At 45.1% G+C, this 19968-nt stretch overlaps 1 protein-coding gene across 28 annotated transcripts in view; it reads left to right on the top strand.

The window, feature by feature from the left end:
- Positions 1-19968, top strand: part of LOC129737165 (uncharacterized) — a 92430-nt gene that overhangs the window by 31941 nt on the left and 40521 nt on the right. For 19 of the 28 annotated variants that reach the window (XR_008734685.1, XR_008734682.1, XR_008734692.1 and 16 more), the window contains 2 exons: positions 14934-14981; positions 15140-15288. Coding sequence is in view for 2 of the 28 variants with exons in the window: in XM_055724310.1 (XP_055580285.1) it covers positions 15259-15288 (30 nt within the window). In the remaining 26 variants the exon portion in view is untranslated. The other 9 variants (XR_008734687.1, XR_008734691.1, XR_008734700.1 and 6 more) reach the window with 8 other exon arrangements.

Raw genomic sequence — 19968 nt, 5'->3', positions numbered from 1 at the left:
AGTATGTCCATTCAAGGATGTTCTGTTGCCCTCTCACCTGCAAGGCTGGGAGAAGGGGCTGGGCAAGGTGGGAGGAGGGAGGGTGCTCCGGGGTGGGGGTGGTGGGGTGGTGGGATGCAATGGGAGGAGACACGCCTGTGTAATGAGCAAAAGAAAAGCAAGTGGGAGTGAATCATGGGAGAGCTTTAGATAGTCAGGTACCCAAGTAATGTTTTCTCAGTTCGCTTCCGGAATGCTTTACTTTTGTGGATCAGTGTAAATATTGTAGCTTCAATATGAGAAGAATTGGGAATCGTGTACATTTTAAAGGGCCAGAGTTTCTTGACCTATGTATAACATTATGATTAATACCTGGTCAGAGTTTGCATCTTGAGCTGAAAAAAATGGGGGAGGGAAATGCAGTTTCATGAAATGCAGCTCTGTATATGTTAATCCACCAGAAGATTCAACATGAATTGTACCACTTATTTTGGTGGTGTGCTCTGGCACCTTCTTTTTTCCCTCCACCCCCAAAGTCCTTTGGTTTCTTCTCTCAGGTTCTTCTCTCAGGAACTCTTCAGGTTCCCCCCAAAATAAGGATTTCCACAACTTCTCTTAACTCATTCTTCCAAAGTAGTAGATTCAGTAGATTTCCCCCTGGCTCCACTGCTGGCGACTCACGTGTTGCTGGCACACTGCCGTTAGCAAGTGGCCAGGCCTGCAGAGCCACGAGCTGGCATGGAGCAATGAACCCCACATCCACCCTGAGCGCCTGGCGGTGGGCTCCCGCCTGCCCCAGCACCCGAGGGATGCAGGGTGTCATCCAAGATCAGACCTTGAGGGCTGCATTCACATGTTCCAGCTGGTGCTGGACAGCATGCTCCTCCAGGTTAAGAGAGAAGAGAAAAGCCACCAACATCTGCCTACTCTTCATCTAGCTTCTGTGTGTTGTGTGTACTGCAATCATTAACTCGGGATCACCAGATCTAAGCCTCAGAGAACAGAGAAAACCAAGTGTTTCCAAGTGTGTGAATGCATGTGAGGGAGGAGTTCAGGTGGGAGCTCAGGTGAGAGTGAAGAAAGTCATTTCAGTTCAGTTTTGTTGTTAGCTTTGCTTTGGTTGTAGGCTTTTTGATGACTGCAGGTGAAACTGTTATGCCTCTGCAGTGATCGGTATCTGCCTGCACCCAAACAGCACACCCTATGTGTGGGGCAATATTGCAATCATGTCATCATTGCCACCATCAGAGTGTCTTAACAAGCTTCAAGGTGACACCGTAGTCACTCAGAAATTACACAGATGTGTTAGATAGTGACATTCATGTCATCCTGACACAATGGTGACATTAGCATCTAATTATCTTGTAGTCGATTTAACATCAGTCACATCCTGTATATCACGTATTGTACCATCTTGACTAACTGAATCTCCCAGGGACATTAAATAAGTTCAGATCACCAAGAACTCAGGTGGTTGAGGAAGCGTTCAATAAATTCGATAGGTGTTGCGGTGCAGAGCTGTGTTGAATGACAGGGTGGTTTGCTGCTGTAAGGCCTGGATAAACAGGGATGCACATAGTGATGCAAATGAATGGGAAGGAAAATGAGACTCAGAAAACCAGACAGGAACAGTGTTATGGCCATCCAGCTTCCAAAGCCAGTCAGCCCCTGGGACCTGATGCCTGATGGATGTGGCAGCAGCTCTGCCCACGCAGGGCAGAGGAGCGAGCATGCAGGGAGCACAACAGAAACCCCAGCTTTGCTGGGAGGATGATCCCGTTGATTAATACAGTGCAATTATAGCTGACCTAACTTAGATCTGTTCAGCTTCTTCCTGTTGTTGGGACACCGCTAATATCTCATTGGCACCAGCTGTGGCTGGGGCTGTCTGTTGTGGCATTTTTGTGTGAGATGGTGAAACTTAGTTTGGATGAGCAGAGGACAGGGTGATCGTTACTGCCGTTACCGAAGACTGATCATTTCATCCAGACATCTGAGACATTGTGGAGGTTGGTCAAGTGATGAGAGGAAACAGTGAGTAATGTTTTCTACAAAATTCCAGTGTGAGCGAGATGAACGATCCACATTAAATGATTCAGCCAGTTCTGCAAGTCCTCACACATTCTGCTGTCCCGTGAGATGCTCCTTGTCTCCGAAAGGATGAATTTTAGAGAATAATATTGAACTCTTCTGTGAGAGTGCACACACTACTATAAAACAGTACCACTGTTCTTACTAATAAGCACTCCTGAAGAACAACTGTGGTGTTAGGGTTCTGGGAATCTAGCCACCAGAATGTTTTCCTCTGTTTAATTAGGTAACAGTCAATGTGTTTCAGAAATAATGCCTCTCCCTCAAGAACCATTTGTTATAAGTGTCAAGTTTTCTGGTTCTCAATTACCCTTTTTTTTTTTTCAGAAATCATTTCTGATTTTGATTGATCTTCGGTTGTTATTAATGCTTCTCTGTTTTTTTTTTTTTTCCAGAAATGAGAACTATAAATATGTGTTTGTGAAGGTAATCATACCTGTATTAAAGGCTCATCACTGAAAAAAATGAATGCATCGTTGCATCTCAATATTATTCAGATGAGTCCTTATTTTTCTTTTTTTTTTTCTTTTTTTTTTTTTTTTTTTTCAGGTTTAGGGATAGTTTTATGTATATTTATTGTGTAGGTAATCATACCTAAATATCTTCTCACTTAGCACTTAAGGTAGTTGCAAAAACTTAGTTTTAACAACATGGTTAGTAATGAATGGCATTGGCTACCCAAGAGCAGTTGTCCTAATGTTGTCAGTCAGCTGCTTAGATACTCACAAGGGAAATCTTATCGTTATTCACAGAGACAGAGAAACAAACATTAAATTTGATTGCACTACTGAGCACCAGAGTCATAATCTTTATATGACAGTTAATGCTTTCATTACTTATCAATTCACTTATTACGTTACTCTTTCAAAAAGCTTAAGCATCTAACAAGTAGAAGTAGTTCTTTCTCTTCTACATATGTAAAGACAGATAAATGACAGAGTATGATTGAATAAGCATACTGGATAATTTTATTTTATATGAATAGTTTTACTAACTCCTGATGGCATTTTTATGTATCTTGTGAAATACGTTTCCCTTTCAAATTTGGAAAAAAGTTTTCATCTGTGGTATGTAGGCCTTCTTTCAGCAAAGCCTGCTGTACCTCATTAGGCTCAGGCAGTTCCTGAAGCATGTCCTTCTCCAGAAGCATTCTCAGGCAGAGATCTGATGGTGCAGCTGGAGCTTGCAGTGTGCCGACTCTGATCCAGCAGGCTTCCTACACACACAATTAACCCTACATACATGAGCAATGTCGTGTATGTCAACAGTATTTCTACATGTCAGATATTAGTCATGTCGTTCAGTACCCTCCTGATTGTTTTCCTTGAATGCTTTGTTAAACGCCTGCCTAAATGTTTGGAAGTGGAAGGTCTATAAGAGAATCAAAGAGTGACAAGGAAGTCACAAAGTCATATTCAAATTTTGATGCTACTTTAATGAGTTCCATGCAGTTTTTGCATGCAGTTGTTTTGTGTAGAACCAGCCTGTACAGGCCATTCCAAACTAGTGTTATCAAAGAGCAGCTGATACCCGATTTATTTAATTATTAAACTATATCTGAAGCCTGTTACTTAAGTTATAACTTGCTATGTTATAACAAGTGGTGTTATAACAAGAGGGTGTTGTTTATAACCCTGACATTATCGCTGCAGTGTAGTTGCAGTAGTTGCCTTCATTGTAGTCTAGCTTCTTGCTGATGAAATAATGCAAAGAGTGCCTGACAATATCTCTTTGGTGTCTGGAAAGAAATTAGATTTTGCCATGTTTTTTATTACTCTTTCTGGATACTGTCCTGGTTTCAGATGGGATAGAGTTAATTTTCTTCCGTATTTTTTCTGCTGGTGCAGCGCTGTGGGATGGCTTTGGTGCCAGAGCAGCGCTGGTGGCTTTGCTTGTTGCTGGGGCTGTTTGTACCAAGTCAAGGGCTCTTCAGTGTCTCAGGCTCTGCCAGCGGGAGGGCTGGGGGGGACATGGGAAACTGGGGGGGACATGGCCAGGCCAACTGACCCAAACTGGCCAAAGGGACATTCCCTACCATGGAATGTCACACTCAGTGTATAAACTGGAGAGAGCTGGCCGGGAGTTGGCTGCTCGGGGACTGGCTGGGCACCGCTCAGTGGGTGGTGAGCAACTGTATTGTGCATCACTTCTTTTCTTTTCTCCCTTCCCTTTGTATTTCATTTTTATTATTATTATTCTTGTTGTTATTATTACTGATTTTGGAGTCTTTTTGGTAATTTTTAAATTGTTCTTGTCTCAGTCCTCAAGTTTTACACTCCTTCTTGTTTCTCCTCCCCATCCCTTTGCAGAGGGGGAGGGCAGTGAGCGAGCGGTTGTGTGGTACTTAGTTACCAGCTGGGTATGGATATGTGTGATTGATAGAGACAAATACAAACAAACAAAAAAAAGGCATCTTACCAAGTTGCCTGACCAGTGCTAAGGGATGCAGGTAACCGCTGACTCTCTCTGTTTCATGCTGGCATCAGAAGAGCTATATCCATAATTTCACCTTTAATTAAAACTGGGGATTGTTTATTTTATTCCCTGCAATGGTATTGGAGATGTATCCAACAGCAGGCACAGTACATGCCAGCTTCCTTCCGATTCGGTGATCCTTGCTATGCACCTCTATTTAAGCTCTAAAACCAAAACTCTTCAGCAGTCTAAGGCTTTAGCTTATTTTTAAATGATTATAGTGCTGGTAATAAAGCTTTCACAGGGAGTAGAGAAGGAGATGAACATTAAAATAGTCAGGTTAAGTGGCACAATAATTGCACCTGCTAACAAATTGGGAGGGAAGTCCTTTCTGTAATAATTTCTTTGCTTTGCATAATATTTGAGTCTAAAGCAAACAGGTTTTTTTTTTTTTCAGTGTTCTGTTGATGTGTGTATACTTGATGTGCCATGTTAATAAAGCACATGAAAATTCAATAATCGGCAGGTCGTCCTCTTAACACACAGGCTTCTATTACCCAGAGTGCGCACAGCAAATGAAGAGTTCAATAATTCATAAACAGAATTCTGTACTTGGCAGAATGGAGGAAGTGAGGGTAATCCTGCCTTATAATGCAAGATCACCCTGAAGTAAAGCCCTTTAGGAAGAACAAACCTTAATAAACAAAAAGTGTCTGGAGCCACTGATCTTTTTGTTTCAGACAGACAGCTCCTCTGTTATTACTTTTCAGACTTGTTTTGATCGTTACAGCTTGTGTCGCTCTCTTCAGGCCCAGCATCCTCCTGGTGTGCCAAGATTTTGTTCCTATGCTTGCTTTTGCTGTGCTCCCGCAGCCACTTTGCAGGCGTTGGGTGATGTGCTCCCTGGCTCTGATGAGCCTGCGCGGGTGACTCCTCTCTAACTGTGTCTTCCCATTTACGTGCTCCTTTTGCCCCTCACTCCAGGGTATCACAGTGCGTTCGGAGGTGATGTGCTGCTTCGAGGAGGGCTCAGGGTTGCTCCCTCGGGAGCAGTGGTGGAGCTCAGGGTGGATCCCTGCTTCCTTGGCTTCCTTGGGCTGCCTGGGGAGCCGGCGTCCCCTGCCTGGTCTTCCTGCTGTGCTGCCACCAAATGCACTGCCACCGTGTAGGCGTTTCCCCGGCTGTTTGGTGTTTCTGTGCATTACCTAGCAGCGTGGCTGCCTCAGCATCTCTGCATTGCCATTTCCATCTGGCCTGTCACTGCCTGCAGATGCTGAAATGTGCAAACAACTGAGTAAAATCACTCTCTTTGTACGGGAACCAATGCGTTTCTGTCATTTTTAATACAGCACCCAATTTACAATCTTCACTATGCTCACGAAGCAGTGGAACGATACAAATTACCAGCCTCATTTATTTTGTTGCATAGTTTGCTTTGTGGTTATGGCGCGGTGTCGGCTGAGGAGTGGCAGGCTGGCCCGGGGCTGTTGAGCATGCCTGTCCCCGCGGTGGTGAGCGCTCCCCGTCCGGCCGCCACGGAGCCAGGCCGCCACACCACGGGGGCGTCTCTGGTTGAAAGAAGGGCCGGCCGTGCCGTTTCATGTTGTTTCGGGTGAGTCGTCTCTTGACCGTGAAGCCATTACTGATGGCCCTGGGTGCCCTGGCTGGCCTGTCAGTGGCCACTCTGGCCCAGTGCTCGGGCAGCCCCTCGGGCTGCAGGGAGACCCCCTTCATGGCTGCCCGGGGCGGCTTGAGCGGCCCGCCACCTGGCAGGGCTCTGCCAGTCGGCAGCCGAGGGGAAGGCGGCAGCACCGCTGAGGCTGGCGGGGGTGCCACCAAGCGCAGCACCAGTTGCTGGCTGCTGGAATGGCTTTGTCATAACAGCCGGCATCTTCATGGAGGGCAACACACATGGCATCCTGCTCCTGCAGCAAACCACCGGCACCGCCTCCCCACCGGTACCGGCCCTCCGGGATGGGTATGGCCGCTCACCTGGCGTCTGTGCTGCCACCGCTGTGTGCATGACTCCCTTGGCTTCAAGGGTTTAAACTGGTCTTCAAATTGTTGGTGCCACTGGGACGGCTGTAGCGGCATAGGTGGGATAGGGTTTTTCCTGCCAAAATGGTGCTCGGCATTACCAGGGCAGCGGGACTGGTCAGTGCTACGCTTTGTGCGTTGACTTTTAATCTACAGGATTTAGATGTGACTCTTAATTGTGTGTGAGATTTATGAATGCAGTGTTCAATTGCATGTCTGGGAGAGTTTTTTAAAATAACAAAATGTAAATTGCTGAGCTTTTATGAAGTTTACAAAATCCTTATCTATAGGTCTATCAGTTTCCTACCAAAAGCCAGCGACCCTTGTGGTGCTGGTCATCCGTCTGAGCAGGGTACTGAGGGAAAATGTCCACATTGACAATTAACGTAGATTACTTAACGCATTAACTTTCCTAGGCAGAACTAATGTGGCTTTTCTTTGAATTAGCCAGCCATTTTTCAGTCTCTGTTTCAGGGAGCCGTGGGGTTTGCTTGAGAGCCGAACCCAGGAGAAGGATGTTGTCTGCTCCCTGCACTGCTCTGCGGGGGTCCGCGATGTCCCCCCCCTGCAGTTCCAGGGGACTGCAAATCCCAGGAAGGCTGAAAGCTGCCACCTTACTGTAGTATAATCGGTAAGAGAATTCAGTTTAAGGCAACCAGGGGAATTGAACTTCTGAATAAGGCTGTCCATGTGAAGATACAATGATGTTAATCTGCTCTATATTCACAACTCTTGTTAATTTAGATTAACTTTTGCCAAGCACCTTCTCGAAAATGATGACGTTGGTGTGGGGAGGTGGTGTTGGCTCGTGTTTTGTCTGCAGGGCATTTGCTGCCAGGAAGAAGTTTCCACCATTTAATACAGCTATTGGAAATATTTCTGCATGTGTGGTTGTGGTGCTTGCGTTCCCCTCTCTTTGTGGCATCACCTTTTCAGACCAGGTGGCTGTTGGAGGAGGGGGTCTCCGACATGGTATTGCCAGCCTTGCCAGCAGGCACCTGTTAAACAGGCACCCAGCACAGGGGAACTGGCTGGACCCTGCTGCCTCCAACCTCCCCACATCCTCATCTACTCACCAGCTTCCCGCATTCACAACGCTGTGCTTACAGACTGAGTATCACCCCTTGCCATGATGCGGTGCCGACAGCAGAGCTGCAGGCTCTGTGCCCGTGGTGGAGGACAGGGGCCTCTGAGCAGGTGGAACAGGAGCTCAGGGGCACGCCGACCTACCCTGGGGGTATGCCAAGCTGCCCTGGGGGGTCCCGCCGCTCTGGCCAAGGCACAGCTTGTGAGGGTTGAGGGGCAACTGTGTTGGCACCTGTGGGGAGCAGAAGGGGAAATCCAGCCTGCCAGTCAATTGGGAAATGCAGAAAGACAAAAGTCACACATCTTATTTTTAAGTGTCATATTTTTTTAATGAGCGCTAGTATTGGATTCTTCAGCAAAACACCTTTCCAGGCTTAATGAAATTTGCAGCCGGGCCATGATTTAAGCCTGGTTTGTAAGTGACACTAAAGGTTATGTGGTTAAACAGTTGCTGCATCCTTTATATTGCCGATGATAACTGAGACTGTAAAAGAAAATACAAGCAATACCTGCATTAATCAGCAAATGAATTTGCTCTGCCTGTGCTAATATTGATTTTTTTTTCTTCATTTTTTTGCAAATCCTGGCTAATAATTCTCCTGGCAAGAGTGCTTGACAAAAAAAAAAAATAAAAAAAATATTTGGTCAGATGTTGTAGAATTTTGATGACATATCAAATGATGGTTTAGATCACAGAGTATATTTGCTAGAACCCAGTTCTGAAGTTCATCTTGCCAAGAAAAATATGAAATATTATCATATTATCTGACCCGCTTGCAAACAGGCAGCAGACAAAATTACTTCCAGGATGTATTCATTTAATGGCTTAAAACTCCTTAAAAGAGTGCTGTGATCTCCAAGGCAAAGGCTGTTGAATAGTTAGAAGAGTTACTTGCTATGTTTTATTTACCCAACTCCCAGTGCGTGTTGTGACTTCTTAGAATTTCACAACTGAACTGAGCTCAGGAGCTTCTGCTGTAATACTCAGTGCTTAAAGTCAAGCGAAAAAGAAATCTTGTTTAATATGCGTTCAGGGCCAAGCTGAACGGGGCTTGGGGCAGCCTGGGCTAGTGGAAGGTGCTCCTGCCCGTGGCAGGGGGTTGGAACTGGGTGATCCTGAAGGTTTCTTCCAATGCAAACCATACTGTGACTCTGATTAATTGTTAAGGCTCATGTCCATGTCTGAGTGACTAGAAGGCAATATGATCAGTGCATGTCCAACAGGGATGTATCAGCTGGTTTGTTACCCATCCATCTCCTCCCTCCCTAAAAGGTCCCAGCAACAGTCATTGGAGCTTTTGTCTCTCCACTGACTAGGAGCAGCAGGAATAGGTGGCTTTTGTCAAGGTGTCTGGCACTTTTTGACAGCACCACTCAAGCACTGTACAGAGAAGGCTAGTGGTGTTAGCCCCATCATCTCCGGATGGGAAAATTGAAGAAACAGAGCTTGCAACTAGAGGCAGGCTTGGTCAAGGTCTGAATGAGCCTCTTTTGCATTTGATGTCATTGGAGTTATTTTAATTGTAAGCTAATTTTTTACATTGTCAGCCTCGATATCATCAGTGTCACTACCATGCCTGTCTGCAGCAAGGCCATTGCTGCTGCTGACACCGTGGTCATGGTGTCACTGCTGATAATTTATGTCTGACATTAGAAAGATTAATTTACTATGAGAATGACCCTCAGGAGACTAGTTCAGACACAGGATGAATCATATTTGAAAAATTGGATGTCTCATTGTTTCAGAAGTTCTAATTAACTTTTTTCAACCATCAAAAGCGTTGGATACAATTATATCATGGCTGCCAATTTCATACCAATGGGATGGCTGCAAGGAGTCAAAATCCCCTTTTGCCTTTCTGTGCTAGGCGGGACAGCTTTTGTGTTGTGCTGGGGCTGAACCAGACTATTTCCATCTCATGCATTTTCACTCTGAAGGCTGAAAAACCATGTCCTGGATAAATTTGGAGCCAAGTTTTTTCAAACATTTTTTCATCTTTTTTCTGGAAAACCTAACAATCAAATCTTTTCCTGCTCTTTGTGAGCTCATGTCAGATACTTAGTCTGATCTAGTGCTCGTAGCTGTGTGTGGAGCCAGATGGTGCAGAATCAGAAGAAAGAGTAATTTTTTTTTGCATGAGCCTTGCTAATTTATCCCATCCGAAGGGGTCAGAGTTCAGTATAGACTGTCTCCAGCCAGAGGTGCATGAAGCAGCTTCCTTCTGAAAAACTTTGTGCAGCGCCCTTGTTATAGCGGGTGGTGATATGGACAATTAGGAGTAGAAAACATTTAAAATGCCATTTTATGATAATTGCTAGCTCTGCAAAACCTTCCAAAGGGTGTACATTCACAGGCTGATTACCAGGGTCTGTTTGGGACCTGTGAGTCTGGAGAACAGAAATTAAACTAGGATTATCCTTTAAATCTGTAACTGGCTAGGTTTTCTGATGATAACTTACCTGCTTTTCTTCTTTTCTGGTGTTATTCTCATGTTCCTCACCATTTTTCCTGATGACACCTTTCATCCAATATTCTATAAAATATGATAATACAAAACTCTCAAGATGTGGAGGCAGCATAAGACCCAGCAGCAACTCTAACTAGAGAATTTCTGCCACTTAAGTTTTTTTGTCTTACTATTTTGACCTGCTTTATATGCCCTAGCAGCTTCTTTCTTTAGGAAATTTTGTGTCTCAGCTGTGCAGAAAAAGCTGGGATGTCTCTGAGATACGTTTGAGTTAATATGCCTGCTTGCACATGAAAGATGTAGGAAGAGGAGAAGGAGGGTGTGACACAACCAGCAGTATGAATTCAGTCTAGTAGTCTGCCAGCAGTAGATCAAAAGAAAAGAAAAATGTATTTCCTTCTTTATTTTTGTGACTCTGGTTTGTGAAGTGGGGTCATGCAATGCTTCCAAAACACTGTTCCTTACATATCTTCAGTCTGAGACTTTGGGTGCTCAGAGCATTTATGCGGCAGACCTCCAGGGTTTGGTCTGCTTTTCTCTGCAGAAAGCCACATGTCTGCATCCTTGGGTCAACGCTGTTAACTGTCCAAACCATCATCTGAACATTAATAATGGATTCCTGGGTAAGCTTTCCAGAGCAGTGATACAACCGTAAAAAAACCCCTCGTGTTTTCCATGCACTTGCCTCTGTTCTCCCAGGATGAAAAAGCACGAGCTAGCTCAGTGCAGTTTGAGTGCCAGCTTGAAGGTGTGTTTATGCAAGGTTGCAGAGGATTTTTCTAACTTGGATTTGCTGAGTTCAGTTTGTAAGAGCTGAGGTTGGTTTTGCAAATCCTCTTGTCCCCTGTGAATTGCCATGTTTGTTGAGGTAAGGCAATAATTGAAAATGGTAATTTCTGAGTTCAGATGCCAAGGTGCTAGATGCAGGTTTCTTTCATTGGGAGGTCTCTGACGTGAAATCTCTGGTTTGAGAAGGACCATTGGGATGGGTCTGTGCCTAGCCAGTATTAACTCGTGTCTCTGCTGCTGAGGATATACGATTAAAGGAAGCTCTTAGTGTGCTCTCACCAGGACTGCTCTCCCCGCCTTGCCTTGGTCCTGCTGCACAGCTGCAGTTCAGATTTTAGATTCCTGCTTTTTCTTGCATCCATGATAATCAGCAAGGTCCTACGGATGCCAGTGCTGTCGTCTGTGCCTGCAAACTTGCCTCTCCCTGCTGGTTCTGGGGCATCGGTGGGCTTTTTGTTGCATTTCATATGTAAAAGCTCTGTCTGGAATGTATATGGTTGAAAGCTTCCTGATGGCTCTTGCTTAGAAACTTGGCATTGATGAAGCTGGAGGACAGACAACTTGTGCATTAGATTTCGTAGAACAGCTTTCTTGTTTGGAAAGGAAAAAAATCCCAAAAATGTAGATTCACAAAGAAGCGCTTGGTAGCATGTGTCAAATCCATCTGCACATGTAAAACATGAAAGGAAGGTGAAAATTGTTATTAAAATGTAAATGCCAAAGTTCTGTAATAGATGAGCGATTCAAATGACCTTGTTTCAGCAATAACTAACCATAAGATTCCCAATTTACCAGTCTATGTGTACAGTACATCTCATTCGGCAGAGGGGAGCTCTGGCCGGCATTTGTGGGCCACCATGTGCACAGTGCCTGGGCTGCTTGCATCCGCTGCTCCGAAACCAGGCTGTGGGCTGGCAGCCAAGAGATGTCAGTGACCTTCCAAGTTCATTTGCTTGTATTCACTAAAGCAACTCAATTGCGAATGCAGCTTTTCCCTAGCCATCTTCTGTGGAATTTTATCTGAGCTTTTGTATGGGCGTGTTAAACAAAGGCAGACGTTTCTTGTCACTGAGGGACACTATTTAAAAGGTAATGGTGCCTAAAGAGGCAGCTAGGTGCCCACTAGGATTTTCTCAAAGCTTACTTTTTCTGGAAATATGCTTAATTCTTATTAATACCAGTATTTTCATCAACTTCGATTTCAGCTGGACATCTAGCTAGTTTGAAAATCCATCCAGGTGGTTATGAGTATGTATTTATACCCCAGACCCCTCAGAAGTCAGGCTTTTCAATACCGGCATGACGGATGGCAAGGGTAGTTTCCCCAGTGGATCGTTCATCTCCTGGTACTGATCAGCCTCGGCCAGCTGCCCGGACCAGCTCTGTGCCATGTTCAGAGCTGGGGAAGAGGGGAGCACTGCAGGGGAATGAGAGCTGTCACACGCCTGGTGCTCGGTGAGGTCTGGAGAGGTTCCTCCTGGCCTGGGGAACGTTGTTGGTGTTGCACTTTGCTAGACCAAGAAGCTGTTGCAGAAGGTCTTTGATCTTAACACCCTTTAAAATCTCTTACTGTCAAAATAGCTGCTGCCTGTGGGGGAGTGTGGGAGCCAGGCACCATGCAGCAACAGCAATGTGAGTACTTGGAGCAAAGGTATTAGTGGACAATGCAATAAGCAAGTGAGCAAATGAATACCTTGGGCCATTTATCATGAGCCAGACATGCAGGCAGAGCTCTCTGCAGCTCTGTTAAAGAGAAAAATAGCTCCATGACAACTTGTCTATCAGTGTCAAGGAGACTCTCTAATTTACTGACGTCTGGAGATAGCTGCCCCTGGGGGAAGGAAGATCACGGTTATCTGCTCGGGCACCAGCCAATGCGCAGAGCATGCTGTGCGCTATATTGAACGGTGCTGGTAGCGCTGAGGTGGAGGAAGAGCCTTGCCCAGTACGTGCAGTGCTGAACATACCTTTCTCGAAAATGGCTCTGGAGATCTGCCCAGATGGTGTACTACATCTATTTCTCCAATGTACCAATTAGCATTTGAGCAGGCAATGTGGATAGTTACTAGCACTTTCTCAGTGGGTCTAGTATTGGGATTTCACTACTTTATTTTTAAAAAAAAATATTGGCTGCTACTAGCTACCTGGCAAGTGCAGAGTCCAGCACCTGTGTTGCTAGGTACTGCCTGGGCAAGGAGCAGCACGGGTGACTGCTGGGCTATCCACAGCGTGGCACGTCATCTGCGCCACCGTGGTGACACTGAAATGCAGTTCCCTACCCACTGCGTTGTTGCGGCTCCGCACCCTCTGTCTCTTTTCAGCTCTGGGCCGAGGGGACGGGCACCGGTGTGCTGCCCTGCAGAGGGCACGCAGGCAGGAGTGGGCTGACGGATGGTGCTGGCACGGCTCAGCGCGCTGCGCTGCCAGGTGTAGGCGGCACCGCGGTGGCTGCAAGTGGGCAAGTGAACATGTTCAAGTGGGGAAAAGAGTGTTGCAGTTCGTGTTCACCATTGATTAAGAGGCTAGTGGGAAGATGTTGCGAGAGGATGGGAAGGTACTTCAAAGTTGTTTTGGATTGATGAGTACTGATAGCATGTTTATAGGTACAGATGGGAGAAGAATCAACCACAAAGGGAACTTAGTTTTATTTATCATTAATTTTGGGTTGCTTCAACAGATGTTTGCTGGGAACCGTTTTAACCTGCTTAATTTGTCTCTGTGTAATGGGAAGCAGATAGCCTCAATTAAGAGACTGATTAGTAAGTTCTTTAATGACTTTCAATAGTTTTAGTCATTAGTACTGATACAGGACACTGCATCCTGGGAGTTGGGATTTAAATATTGCATAAGATCTGAAACACATTGCAGTTGCTTGTGTACAGTGAATTTGCTACTTGTCCGCTTCCCTTCTTGGCCATGTCAAAAGTTGCCAGATATTTGCTGCACATGATTTTAAATTCCAAAGTACGCAGAAGGGTTTTGAAACGTGTGATGCCACCCACTGACCTGTCGGGTAGGACGGGCTGTTCCCTTGGCCCTCCTTCAGTAATTCACTGTGGGAACTAATTTTGATGAACCTCAGGGAATTGGGGGCAACAGATCTCTCACCAGGAATTTAAGTAAAGTGTTGAGACTAACAAGCTGGAGTTGTTCTGTTTGTTTGTTTCTGGAAGCACCTCTAGTCAAGAAGTTTACCAAAGACGAGGCAGTAAAACCTCATGTTAGCAAGTGTGCTTCAAAGGATGTATTACACACAGCCTTGCAGATACCTGGCATGTATACACTTTTTTTTTTTTTTTAATACCAATAGCCTAGGCACACAATACATGCTACTTACATTAACAAGGTAAACGCATAACTCATGGCTGTTGCATTTATGTTGCGTCCCCTAATGTTTTTTCTTGCATCACCCCCATTAATCTATCCTGTTGGGGACCGTCCTTAATATTTGCAGACAACTTGGAAGCTTCTGTAGGCTTCTGCTGTCGCTGGGCAGCAATAACCCATCGCAAACATCCAGGTGACCAGTCTGCAGGAAGACTTCTTTTCTTCTGCCGTGCATAGAGTTTTTAAAATGGACAAAACCCTAACGGAGAGCACGTCACATTTCTGATTTTGTGATGTTGATGAGAGGGACTGTTACTAGAAATATTTGGCTGAAATGACTTGGGGTTGGCAGACACGAACAAGCTGAAGAGAGCTTTGTGGTGCCGGCAGCCATGCAGCAAAGGTGCCAGGGCAGCTGGCACTGCCAGAGCGCAGCAGAATGAGAACGGAGTGGTTGAGACAGTTGAGAAATGAAGTTTAAAAATAACATTGAAATGAAAAATTAATGTGCTCTTTTGAATATATATATGTTCAAAATAGGATACTTTGTTGTTACTGAGTTTTGATTAATTTTTATTTTTCTGCAGCTTAGTTTTTTCAAACTTTGCATACTTCCCATCGTTCATATAAATTACGTGTGAGCAGAAAATTTTCAACAGAAGATTTCCAAGCAATGCAGAACATGGGGACAAAACACTGATATTTTTGTATCTTGCAGTGCTATTCTCCTGTTTTTTTCAGGAGCTGACATATGCACAGCAATCCATAAACTGATGAATAGAAAAGAAGGTGAGTAATCTGGACTATGGTTGTGCCAGTATTTGTGTCAAAATTATTACTAGGATGAAGTGGACAGTTGACTGGGTTTCCATCCTCACTGTGCCCCAGCTTGGCTTCAGTTTATTTACAAAAGAAATGCATTACTGTTGTTTTCTTCCTCCTCACAGGTGTGATTCAGACTCTTGCTCAGGCTGGGATAAATTTGGTGGTAAAAACTGCAAATCATTATTAGAGGGGAGGACGACACAGTCTGTGTCCCAGAAATCCTGCAATCAAAAACTGTGACATGAGAGCACCGTCATGCAAAGACATGCTGGTAAGCCTCAATTATCAGCCTGCTTTCTGGGTAATTTTACTGCCTTGTCCTTTTTCTCAATATGTTTCTCTGTGCTTATTTTTGTGTTTCTCTGAACAAGTCCTGGCAAGTACCATGAAAGCTTTTGCCCCTTGTAGTGAAATAATGGAAGGGTTTTTTTTTCCATTGCACTGTTTTATGAGAGCATAAAATTTCATGACATTTATGGAAATTTCTGTCATGAAACAGGTGGCTGTTAGCCTTTCTTTTATTTTACTGGACTCATTTGTACACAGATAATATTAAATCTTTGTTATAAGTTTGTGGATTATGCTAAGATATTGTCTGATATTGCTGTCTGATGAACCTGAGGAATCTTTGTTGATGGTGACTAAGCAGGCAGGTATATTTATCTGGTCTAGATTTTTCTGTAGTGTTTAAATGCTCTGTATCAGATAGGAGTGACAGGACATAAGAAAGGAGAGAACTGTGAGGCTGTGGAGTGGCAGTCTGCCACTGATGGCTTGCAGATAAACTTAGCCAGCAGGTTTAGCTTCTCCCTTCCGTCTGTTCTTGTCCTACCTAATTACAGGCATGCTGCAACTCTGGACTAAGTGAGGGGATAGAGTTTCCTTGGTATCTGTAAAATGCTGTGGTAGCTAGCCTAACAGGTGTCTTGGTAGGCACGTAGAGAAATAAGGAAGAGGAATTCAGATGACCCTAACAGTCAAGACTCTGGGTTGCCTTCTGATCCAGATGTTCCTCCATGATGCTGCTGGGGTGCTGGTTTAGCAGCAGTAAAACCTGACTCTGCACTTCTCTGCAGCTTGTATTCAGCATGTGCCAGCAAAGACCTTTTAAAAGATGTTCCACTTTCACCAGCTGGAGGGATTTTTAAAGTTTGGGGGGGCTTGTGGCTCTCTTTATGCAGAAGGCGCTTGTCAAATCATTGCCATGATTAGGTGGTTGCTGTGAGTGTCCCATGTTACACTGAAACCTGCATTTATGCCCCCCTGTATTTATGGGCACCTGCTTTAGGTGGTCACTGGTGTTAACAGGAGATGAAATCTCGTTCCCTGGGAAATGTCCTCTCTTTTGCATAATCCTTCACTCTCTTAACAGGCAGCCACCTGCCTGCCATGCTTTGGCCACCTGTGGGCCTGCCCAGCTGTGTAAATTGCATTGCAATCAGCATGGCAAGGCAGCTCGGAAGAGGCACCACTCGGTGCCGGCAGATTACTGTGTAACATGTTTTCAAGCCATTGACTTTTACATTGCAAACAAAGTCTTTTTATTTGACCTTTTAAATGCTCTGTTGCAAAACGCAGAGGAGGTGCAGTGACAGTGTGTATGTGGAAATTGCTTTCATGCTGATTTTTGGTGTACTTTGGCCCATTACAGTCTTACAGAGGTTTTGTCTGTTTTATTTTTTCTTTCTTTTTTTTGGTAGGGGGCGATTCCCTAGCGTGTCCATTATTAACATGTTTAACTCCAATCCATTAATGGCATCCCTGGTGGTATTCCCAGCAGATACATCTCTAAGGCTGGAAGGAGTGACAGGCCTGTCATCTCACAAGATGCATGTTCCAGCCCTCCTGCAAGCGTTCCCTGCTTCACTGCAAGTCCAGCACATGTGCCAGGGTCAACTTTTCTCCTGGCATCTTATCTAGCACAACTGATTAACGTTTCACTTTATGCCATCTAGCTTGCCCTGTGCTGCATGCAAGCTGAATGCTATTTTTTGTCACTGTTCCTGAGCCCTGACTGAGGTTGCTGCTTTACCTGGGTATTACCTGACCATGTGCTTGGAGCCACAGAGAGATGAGCCTGGGAAGGGCTGCTCCAGCAAAACACTTAAGTACACACTTAATGTAACTACTCTGGTGCTTTAAAAGGTGTAAGGTCAAACACTGGATCAGTGCCTTGTTTTGTCTAGGCAACAAGCTGCTGGGGAACGATTTTGATTTCATCAGATGCCAGAGCTCAGGTTGTCCGTGCTTCTGCCTGTAGTCTCTGGTCACACCTTTTCCCCTGGATCTCTAGTGAGGCTTTTCGAACAGTCACCATGCTTCTGCTGTCCTTGGGATACAAGCATTGTGAACATGGTGCCTGCAGACTCGAACACAGCAATCCATTCCCACCATCTGTGAAATGCCATGCTGGCAAATTAAAGCCAGGGCTTAAAAGGAAGAATTGAGAATAGAACTTTAACGCTGCTTGGGATTGTGAGATTCGTGTCTGTTCAGCCTTGGAGTAGTGAGGCCTTGGACACCTTGCAAAGGGGAAGGAAGAGGGAAGAAAGCTGGAGCAGGCTTTCCACTAGAGCATCTTTGGGGATGAAGAAAACCTAGATGCAGTTCTTTATTCTGAAACGATTTTATATCCCGATTCTGAACTTTATTCCAGACAGAGACTCTAATTACATGTTTGCAGAGTTATGCAATTCCCATCATCTGTATGATTAACTGCGACTGAGAGACACTGACTGACTCTGCAGCCTTCTTGCTCAGCGGCTCACCCCAGCTGCAGAGGTCCAGTGCCAGGCCTGCGGCCAGCTTCCCCCATCCCAGGCGATGCCCGCGCTGTTGGGTTCCCTCCTCTTCCTCGGGAGGCCAAGCGGCAGTCCTCTGTCACCACCTCTCTCTGAGCAGTCATTCTTGTGAAAAGCTTCGGTTTTAATACGTCAGCTTATTAAACTGAAATGTAAGCTCATTGTGTAATTAGAAAGGTGCCAGGCAGCTCCAGCGCTTGGCCGTCTCTCCCTCTGATGCAGCCACGTGCTGTTCCAAGTGTGGTTTGACAGTGGCTGCGGAGCCCTGGCCAGCACGACCCGCTGGAGCTGGCGCAGCAGCTCAGCGCCCAGGGCAGGCGCAGCACAGATGTTGCTGACTTTCACTCATCAAAGGCTTATTAACAAGTCCTCGGCTGGGCGCGGGCTGGGGGGGCTCTCTGTGCTTCAACAGAGCGACAATAGCTGCCAGGAATCTCACTTGCTGGGGATCTCAAAAGAAATAGAAACCAAGTTCCAAAAAGAAAAATGCTGTTTAACACGATATGACAGATGTATTTGCACTAGCAGAATTACATTGTGTCTTGTGCTTATTTCCACCAGACATCAAAGGACATGGAAGGTCTTGGCTAAGAGATTAGAAGTGTGGCCGCGGTGTCTGAGGAGTTATTTTCTCCTCACCACGCGCATCCACGTTGTCTGGCTGGACTGTAATCTTAATTAGTTAGGTGGGTATAATCCAAGAACGAATCCTCAGTGCGAAGTTAAGCTGGTATTGATAAACTTAGGCTTGGATAATACCATTTAATGTGGTAGATGTGTGGCTGGTGAGCACTGGCTGTAGCATGGCTGCACGTCTGGGACCTGATCCTGTTATGACCCTGAGGATGAGGACAGCAAAGTGCTCTTTTTTTGCCTCAGGCTTTCTGGTAGATTAAGCTTTGGTTTCTCAGTTCACTGGTAAAAGTCAGGCAGCAAAATACCTGGTGTTTGGATATTAACTAGGTTTTGAATGTTTCAGCTGAGTGCTATTAAAACAGGTAAACAGGAGTAAAGCAACACAAGGCTTCCGTTTGCCTATAGATATTAATGGCAGAGTGATACTGACCCAAGTCTTCATTAGAACTTCCAGTTTTCCTACAAATGGTGACAATGGATAACATTTACAGCCTCTGTTTCAGTTTTCAGGTAGGAGCTGTGTGTATTTTTTTTCCAGCTCTTCCAGAAGTCAACTATTCGTTGACTTACTAAAATACGTTTTTCCTCCCTGCGAATCTTGCCTCCTTTTGCATCCTTTCACCAGCATGATTGCCACAACTACCGAGACTGTTTGCAATGGAAGTCTACGTGTGCTGGACACTTCTGTGTGGCCTGGATGCTGAAAGACCTGTTGGTTCTTAACAGCTTCACTGTATCTGCTGTTGTCTTTTAAATGTTTTATGTCAAGGCTGGCAGAAGCACTTGCTTGTGTTCCATGTTTTGTATTTCATGGGAACACTGCTTGAACAAAGCACGCAGCTAGAATTTTTTGAAAGGAATAGTTATTTTGAGGGCCTACATTTCCAAAAAAAAACAACCCCAAAACCTGTGGAGGCATTTTTAAAGGACCGAGGACATATGTTACCATTGTTCAGGTCGGACAACCCAGGCCTGTTAGTTGAAGCTGCAGAGCAACTTTAAATTGTCCTGGGAACAAGGAGGGTGAGAAAGAAAACAAGCTATGCACAAACAAGAAGCCAGGTGCAGAGCAAGTCCTGGGAACCGCGAAATCAGCACACTCTCCTCGGCACACTCTGGTCGGATGCCTGCAGCATGCCCACCGATCAGCGACACGGACGCCCACGTGGCCAGAGACTTTTATCCAATCACCTGTGTGTAAAGTCGGGTGGGCGGTTGGTTTAAGTTATAAATATAACCTGTTTGTTTAATAAAGTGAGCACGGCTTGTAGCCATATTGGTGTGATTGTCGTGACTTGGCTGACTCTCCACGGGGGACCCTCTTTGAAAACCAACCAACCAACAAACAAACCCCACCAAAAAAACTGAGAAACTACATGCTGAAAAAGTTGCAAGCTGACCACACAAAGCAATCAGTCATTTTTGGAAATCTTGACTAGCAGTATTTTGGCTTGTTAGGCACATCCCAGTTTACATGTATCAGTGCTGTATCCAGAAGCCAATATGTGATTTGA

This window comes from Falco cherrug, chromosome 12 (assembly GCF_023634085.1).
Source record: "Falco cherrug isolate bFalChe1 chromosome 12, bFalChe1.pri, whole genome shotgun sequence".
Lineage (NCBI taxonomy): Eukaryota > Metazoa > Chordata > Aves > Falconiformes > Falconidae > Falco > Falco cherrug.
The sequence above is the reverse complement of the archived record's forward strand: the minus strand, read 5'-3'. Positions and strand labels throughout refer to the sequence as shown.